The following is an 8,476-nucleotide window of genomic DNA, read 5'->3' as shown; positions in this document are numbered from 1 at the left end:
CTCTTTCCTTCTTCACTCCCAAGGGTTACTAAGCTTACTTGCCCACTTTTCCTCCCTTTGCCACATATAGGAAAGTCACCAGCACAAACCCACCAAGAACTTTTGTCCATCCATGATGCCACAGGGAAAAAAGGTGAAATCTGGGCTGAAACCAGTCTTTCGCATGAAAAAGTTTGATGATCCTAAATCCAAGGAAAAACAATGGTTTAGGTAAAGCACTGGCTCTAGTGCTCATTGTCTTTCTTGTCTTTTCTTGCTACTGTTTCCTTTCAATACAATTTAACAAATACAGAAGTCTACCCAAAGGGGTTTTCAGTAAGACTGTGTAGAACACAGGTTGCAATGAGAAAGTTCCTTACATAGTTCTACTTGCAAAGAGGCTGTAATACTGAGACATGGCTTCCCTCCCTGACTTTTCAACCTCATCAATTTTCAACCTACATGACCTTTAATATAAGTTAATGAAAGAGAAACAGTAATGCAGAGATAAAGCTTTCCACTGATTTCAAGGGTGAAGGAAGTGGTCTGTTCTAAGGTTTGTACTTTGAAGGGAAAAAAAAATTATCCTCGGTCAGAATTAAAAACTATAATGTAGGAACAATGTACTATGAAAATACAGAGACAACAGAGATCTCATTTGACACCAGTTACTGCAACAGCTTTTGCCTAGTTTGGAGCAGAGAAAGGAGATTCTGAAGTTACTGCAAGAGTTGCTAGCGCTAGCTTGGTACTGGACGATGCCCACTGCTCTCCCTAATCAACAGCTTCTTGTCATTGTCCTGTCTTCTCTACTGAAATCCCTGAGGATGTAGTCAAATCTTAAAGCATACAGTACCATTAACCTCCTGTTTTAGGATCCACTAAATGAATTTTGGCTTTTTTTTTTTTTTTGGTTAAGGTTTTCCACTGACAATGACTTTAAGACTGAGGGACAGTATTCAAAAAACTATGCTTTAAGGAAACAGAAAAAAATGTACCCACAGCTTAACTTTGCTCCAGTCTGTGAAAGAGACAAGATGAAAGATGGTAAGTTCTCTTTGAATGCAGTGGTTTATTCAAAGACAGAGATGTGAGCTTGGATAGAATCTGTGAGGATTACAGATACTGGGAAACTGATATTAGTGGTTCTGGACATTTTCTTTGTAGTAGAGAAGCAAAGAGCTAAAAGAAGCTCAAGTGGTGAAGGCTTAACAACCTTGTTTAAAGCCTAAAGTTTAAGAAAGTGCAAGCACAGTGTTTCCCAAACTATATCACCACCTCCTTTTTTTGTGCATGTGTGTACGTGTGTGTGCAGTACCAAGGATTGAACTTGGGACCTTGCGTTTGCCAGGCAGGTGTTTATGCCACTTAGCTGTCTCCCTGACCCTCATCTCTTACTCTTACAGGTTTTTTTTTCATATTATTAATATGATTTGTTTTATTACTTAGCATTTTAAAAGGATTTTAAAAATTCTTATCCTAAATCATGTCATATTCTCTACAGCATGGTTTTGGTATATAAATTTATAAATTTTAAGATTTATCTACCACATAAAATCAACCAGACATATACATATCTTACTGCTAGGAACACTGCTTTGAGAGTTAAAAAGATGAGGCTGTGAGTCTCAGATTAACAAGTCTCTCTGGCATTAGGATGGGGAAGGGATGAAAGGGTTTTTAAGATGAGGTAGTGTGGAAGAGGGTGATAATGAAAATGCCCCTCACACTTACAGAATACCTATTAAATGCTGGACACTTAACAGACACCAATGACAGCACTTTCAACACATGAAATAGATGGAGCAGACCATCCTTCAAGGCCCCATCCCTCAAGGCCATCCCAGTGACTTCCTAACACCTTTGCTGGCCATCCTCAGCCCACAATCCCACAGAGGAGTGAGGTCATATCGTACCACTCCTTAACTAACTTCTTCTATGCCACTCCACCCCATCCCCATGTACTGCCTCTCCCTAACTCTCCGTAAGCAACTAAAAACAACCTGTGGCATGAAACAGAATTTGATGCAGAGCAAAAGCATCAGCGAGTGATTTATTTTTCTTTAAAAGGGGCCATTCTTAGGTTCAGCCTCATGGCAACCTGTTTCTTTGTAACTTCCCAGCAGGCCTGTCACATTCCCATTCTTGCAACTCTCCAAGCTTAAGGACACTTATTTTTGCTTAGCTCCCAATACAGTTGGCTCAAGGAAGGGGAAATGGATCTCTCCCTTCCTCAAAGCCTGTTTCTTTTCAGCCCCAGCCTGTATAAATGCAAATATCTATTTCTTCCAAGAGAAATTCTACATGGAAAGCGTGGTTTGAACACTATAAGCCAGAGAAAGTAAGTTAATATAGTACAGTTAGTCAAGTGTGAGTTAAATACTAAATGATACCATATGTAGGATGTTGCAGTTCAGCTTTAATCCATAAAAGAGAAAAGAACTTCTCTAGACTCTTAAGATTAGAATTTCTCTAATTTTGCAAGAGCAATGTGATTAACAGGATGTACTCAATTTATATGCACAAAGAGAATACTTAATCTCACCTGGCAGCTCCTATCTTGATTTATGGTAAAGTAAATTGCAGCCCCCCCCCCCCAAAAAAAAAGATCCTCAGTTTACTTTCGTTCCTGAAAGGCTCCTTACACTGCATCTCCTAAACAAAGACAAATCTCCTGAGGAATTGAACCAGTGCTCCCCCCCCCGCCCCCCGCAAAATGCCTCTTGGTTATGAGGCATCCAAATAAATACTACACTGAGAAAGGTTAGGGTTGGAAACAGGTTAGGAGGCTGTCCAAACAGAGGATAGGACCGGAACCAGTGATATGAGTAGGCATAAGAGAGCAGATTTGAGGGCTATCCTAGGCAAGATAACATCCAAAAATTGGGGAGCGGGCGGGAGGAAGACGATCCAGCTTCCAGAAAACCAGGCACAAGTTAAAAGAGAATCTGGATAAAATAATGTCATTGAAGCCAAAGGTACACGAAGTTTGTCACACTCCCAAACACCAGAACACCTGCGTATACTTTCTCAAAGGCTAAAAAGGCACGCGAGCGTACGCACGAGCGCACACCAATGTAGTGACTTTATCAAAACGGCTGGAGATGGAATTCCTTGAAAAGGGTGGGACTAAGCAAGAAGGATTACACTGGCAGTGTGCCTTAAACTGGCTTTTGATGAAGAGAAGGAATCCAGAGTTATTCAAGCTGGTTATGTCAGTCTGGGATCCAAAAGATCCACCCTCTTGCTCGGGGTAAAGACCGGCTTTCCGGTCCTCCCATTAAATAAATATCCTAGCGCGTCTGGAAATGACATTCACTACGATGTCCTGTGCTTTGTCGTAGCTTCCAAGAAGTCAGCGAGTGAATCGCCGACTTCCCAGCTGCTCCTGGAACCACTCACACTTTCCTCGCTTCAGAAAGAGAAGCCCACCCGAAGCGCGCCGGGGCAAAACTGTTTTCGCAACGGAAGAGCCCAGCAGTGGATTATCGAAAATGCCTCTCGTTAAGTGAAAACAAGCGCTCCAGGGCTGTCGCCTGGCTCTTCGCGGACTGCGGGCCCCGCACAAGTCGCTAACCAAATAAAACCACTTTGCAGCACACTGCAAGCGTGGAGCGCCGAGGCTCGGGCAGTGGGCGGGGCCAACCCCGGGACCCGCCTGGTCCCACCCCCTACGACTGCGAGGAGACGGAAAAGCGTGGCTACGTCCCCCGAGGGGCTAGGGCGTCCGCGACGGCTCGGGAGAGGGGGGGCGGGCCTTGGCCCCGAGTGACGGCCGGGCGGCCCAACCGGCGAGAAAAGACAGGGTCGGCCTTCCTGTACCCTCTTCCGCCTGCCGGCAGCAGCGCCTGGGACGGCTGCAGTGGTTCTGGGCGCTAGGAAGTCATTCAAGATGATTAAAAAATTCGACAAGAAGGACGAGGAGTCTGGTACGCGGGCCTCCTGTCGCCCACCCTCAGCCTTGGGCGCCCCCTTCTTTCGCCCGCCGCCACCTGTTTCCCCGGACTGAGGGCTGGGGGCGTGGGCGCTCCAGCCGGGGGCCTGCCGTAGCTCCTCCCCCGGGCGCCGGGGCCTCCCCTCGCTCGGCGCGCTCCCGCCCGGGCGCGCGGCCCCGCCTCGGACTGCTCTGCAGCCCCGCCCCCGCCTCGGTCCCGCCCCCACCTTCCGCTGAGCCCTGCTGAGCCGCTCTGAACCGCAGTCCCGCGGGTCTGCAGCCGCCCTGGAGGACGGCTGCGCCGGCCAATGAGGCCGGAGTGCTGGTGATTTTAGGTCCCCAGTACCCACCGTCTTCTCCGGGGCTAGGGTCCACGGGGCAGCGAGTGCGTATATACGGACGTGGAGGTCTCTTGTACCTTCTAGTCTTCCTGGTGGCCCTTGATTGTCACTCGTTCCCAGGGGCCAGCTGTCCCATAGGACATGGCTCTTTGAATGCTCCTGCAACCAGAAGTGACTTTCGAGCAGATGGGAAGATGCCAAGCCATCCCCAAAAGAAAAAAAATTCCCAGCGTTTGAAAGCTGCCAAGCGTGGTAGAGGGTTAGGTTAGTTAACACCGTGCGTGGCCTGATCCAGGTTTACTTTCGTGTGATTTTCTGCGAAACTCTTTGTGCCTTTCAGTAAATTTTAGAAACATAAAATAGAGCTTGCTTTGAGCAAAATCAAAAGTGAGGTACCATAATTAATCTTCGTTGTGTGGAAATGACACGTTTGTACCATTAGTTAGGGGCTGGGGTGGGGGCAGGGAACGAAGACACGCATTTTGGGCACGGTTCCTGCAAGAGATCCAAGCTCGTAGAATATGTGACGACAGGACTTGTATTAGAATCAAAATGACCTCACTTGGTTTATATGCATATTGGTAATTACTATCACTGTGATAGTTAACTGATCACCTCACTTGAAATTTCCCAAACATTTAATGCCCTTCTCTACAGAATAAATGTATAGGGCAGCTACTGAAGATTTGTTTTGTTTTATGCTGTAGGTAGTGGCTCCAATCCTTTCCAGCATCTGGAGAAGAGTGCTGTCTTGCAGGAGGTATGGCTTGAAAGTAAATTTTGAATTTTTCTATTCTTTTTTAGAATGGTGTGCAAAGAACCTATGGGATACTATGATCAGGACATCCAAAATGAGAACTAAGGAATGTAATTGAGTTCAAGAAAATAGAGACTGGAAAAAGGATTTTTTTTGGTCACAGGAGAATAGAGCTTACAGAAATATGGGCTCTGCTATGTGTTGGTAAATGAACCTCATCTTGATAAATATGGTGACTGCTGTTTGACATAAAGTCCATATAGTTGAAGCCCTTAGATTGGTTAAACTAAGGGAATGAGTTGAAAGTATACATTGGAAAATCAAGGCCACATGTTATAATTTGTCATATACCATAGTAAATGAGAACTTTTGAGAGTGTATTAAATACAGTCTTTATGAGTTGAGGTAATTTGTGATAGCAAATGCATTATATGAAACGTAATGTTTTTAATGTTTACATAGGCTCGTATATTCAATGAAACTCCTATCAATCCAAGAAGATGTTTGCATATTCTTACCAAGATTCTCTACTTACTGAACCAGGTAAATTACTTTGATTTTCCTGAGATTTGTGTCACAGTAGAAATATGTAACATACAGTGAAGTGTTTTCTAGAAAATAAGACAGTTTTTAAACAATGTACTGAATTTTAAAATTCATGTTTGATTGAATAATATGTAAAACTCTTAGGTGTATGACATGTTTCTTTTTATGTTCATGAGGTTATTAAATCACTTAAGCATATAGTAGATTCTCAATAAATATATTGATGCCTGTTTAATAAGCACAAATTAGACCATATTGTTTGTATGTTTTTGGGGAGTCTTGATGGCTCTCTGACAATATAGTCAGACAAATTTCAGATTTTTAGTAGTGATGCTTTGAAACTTTGGTTCTAATATTCAGATTTCATGTTTATTATTCCTGTTCCATTATTACTGAGGATATGATTTTGGGCAAGTAATTTAACCATAATGGGCCTTAATGCCCTGTTCTGCAGTGAGGGTTATGATAGTATGTTTTATGAAATTATTGGAATAATAAGCATGAAGCATTGATAGTGCTAAATACATGATAAGCATTGAAAAATAGCTGTCATACAGTTACTCAGCAAGTATTTGTTGCATTCCTGCTGTGTCTTATACACTGTTGTGGGTGCTGGGATGTAGGAGCCAAAACCAAAATAGTACTTGTGGAATATAGGTGCTGTATCTATCACTATTACTTTTTTTTCTTTGTTTCACATTGTAAAAAATAATCTCATGAACTGTATAGAGCCTTAAACAATATACTTTAGTTTCATAGATCATAAGATGCTAAGAAGACTATAGTTTGCAGTTTGAATTCTAAAGGAATGCTTTGTTTTTACTGTTTTGTAACCAAAGATCTCATACAGAGGTTTCACAAAGCTTTGCAAATTGAGACGGAGCAACAGGAAAATATTTTTAAATAAAATCTATTTGTTTACAAACAGCAGAATCTCTCTGTACATTATAAATACATAAGCCATAGTCAGTTTGACTTCAGTTTTCCTAACACATTATGTCCAAATAGGCTAAATGTATGATATAAACAGGGTTTTGAGTAGTTATAGTTGATTCAGAATAGCATAGTTTTTTATATTGGTCAATTCCTTTTTCATGGGGGCAGTTCATGTTGAAACAATTATCTTGATAAGAAAATTATCAAAAAGTATAAACATAACCACAAGAACAGGTTTCGAAACATTTATCTCTCCCTAGTTTTTCTTAGATCTTTATGGAAAATACTTTTAAATTTCTACTCAAGTTAACAAAGCCACATGTTCTCTGAATTTCAAGTCTGAAATCATATTTTTATGGGATCTATAGCAGTCACTTAAGCCATAGTGACAGATGAATCTGCTCATAGAATGATTCATCAGCTCATAGTAACAGATGAATCACTTCCTCTTGATTGGACTCCATTTTGCTGTATTTTCTGGGATTCCTCATAGACAGTTCCTATAGCTTCATATTGATTATGTTTTTATGATATATCAGGCATTGTGCTAGGCATTAGATTTTTAAAATATATCAGCTATGTTCTCTGCTGTTGGACAGTGTAATATTAACATCCTTTTCTGATTAGAAACTAATTGTATCATATTCTGCTTTCTCGTAAATCTTTCAGGGAAGTAAAAACAAAGTCTGTTAAAATTTTTGCACTGTTCCATAATGCTTAAGTGTGCAGGGCAATACTGAATTATTTTAAATAAGGCATGCATAAATGGCTATACAGGTTTGTAAATTGAAAGCCAGAAAAATTACCAAGAAGCAGAATGTTCACAAAGAAATTTTTTTTTACTGCCTTCTTGAAGATTTATACAGAAACAAAGAGAAATTTCTTAGCATTTGCATTTCTGAGTTTTAAAAAATTGTTTCAAATTTTGCTTAGGGTGAACACTTTGGAACTGTGGAAGCTACAGAAGCCTTCTTTGCAATGACTCGATTGTTTCAATCCAATGATGTAAGTTTTCTTTCTTTCTTTTTTTTTTTTTTATTCTTTTAGGATGAAAAAGTTCCTTTTATTTGCCCCCCCACCCCCCGGAATTTAGAGTGTTCCAGATTAGAAAGGGTTGCCTGAAATGTTTAAAAATTGCACGTTTATTTTTATAAAACTTACAAATATTCATTAAAGGGTACGTAAAAATTAAAATATATAGTATAAAGCTGTTCTCTATAGATTTACCATGCAGTTATAAAATATAGTTAATATCTAACTTTTAGTATGATATTGTAAGGTGGCCTCAGAATCCAAAACATGTAGCTACCATGTCTCCAGGGGTTGTGTTTCTGATGGGCCTGAGGTTGCTATTGGTCACTACGTTGAGAAGACTTGCTAGCTGGATATGAAGTAAGGAAGGTGACATGGAATAGGGAAAGGAACAGTGAGAACGGATTAAACCTGCTAGCCCCTCCACATCCTGCCTTAGATCACCCCAGCCTGTAGAGCGTTGGTGCCTGCTGCTTTCTGTTTTTTGAATGTAAAATATATTTCTCTTCTGCTCAACCCTAGTGCAGAAACACTTAGGGAAGAAGACTCTGAGATACATATATCCCAACCTTGTGTTAACATAAATTGGCCAGATCGTGCAGACCTTTTCATACATATTGCATGTATGCAGAGGTCATATTTTATACCCAACCTGCAGGACTTCCCGGGATTTGAGTCTGGTTATGCATCTCAATAATGAGAGGCTTCAGGAGTAGATCTGTAGGGTGATCAGCAGTCAGCCTCTGAGGTAACTGTCTCAGGGGATGCCTTTGTGTAGCTTTCAGGCAAAGGGAGACTGATTCCTCAGACATGGAATGAATGACTGCTTCCAGTGGCAAAGAATACTTGACAGATTTTAGGAATTTCAGGCACTCAGCTCTCTCAGAAGCTGTCTACATGTGCCCATGTCAATTTTCAAGGCTTTTATTCTTGCCAGTTAAGGTCTTTTCA

At 41.4% G+C, this 8,476-nt stretch overlaps 2 protein-coding genes across 2 annotated transcripts in view; both read left to right on the top strand.

The window, feature by feature from the left end:
* Tsga13 (testis specific 13) overlaps positions 1-3,523 on the top strand; it is a 12,837-nt gene extending 9,314 nt beyond the window's left edge. Inside the window, exons 5-7 of the mRNA XM_023721672.1 lie at positions 71-210; positions 899-1,026; positions 3,324-3,523. Of these exons, the coding sequence (XP_023577440.1) occupies positions 71-210; positions 899-1,026; positions 3,324-3,487 (432 nt within the window). The 3' untranslated portion in view covers positions 3,488-3,523. The remainder of the gene's footprint in view (positions 1-70; positions 211-898; positions 1,027-3,323) is intronic.
* Positions 3,524-3,789: 266 nt separating this feature from the next.
* The window catches only part of LOC101587851 (coatomer subunit gamma-2), a 136,880-nt gene continuing 132,193 nt past the window's right edge, over positions 3,790-8,476 (top strand). Inside the window, exons 1-4 of the mRNA XM_004636890.2 lie at positions 3,790-3,908; positions 4,962-5,014; positions 5,474-5,554; positions 7,427-7,498. Of these exons, the coding sequence (XP_004636947.1) occupies positions 3,872-3,908; positions 4,962-5,014; positions 5,474-5,554; positions 7,427-7,498 (243 nt within the window). The 5' untranslated portion in view covers positions 3,790-3,871. The remainder of the gene's footprint in view (positions 3,909-4,961; positions 5,015-5,473; positions 5,555-7,426; positions 7,499-8,476) is intronic.

Source organism: Octodon degus, unplaced genomic scaffold (genome assembly GCF_000260255.1).
Source record: "Octodon degus isolate 3935 unplaced genomic scaffold, OctDeg1.0 scaffold00084, whole genome shotgun sequence".
Lineage (NCBI taxonomy): Eukaryota > Metazoa > Chordata > Mammalia > Rodentia > Octodontidae > Octodon > Octodon degus.
This window is presented reverse-complemented; position numbering and strand designations above follow the sequence as displayed.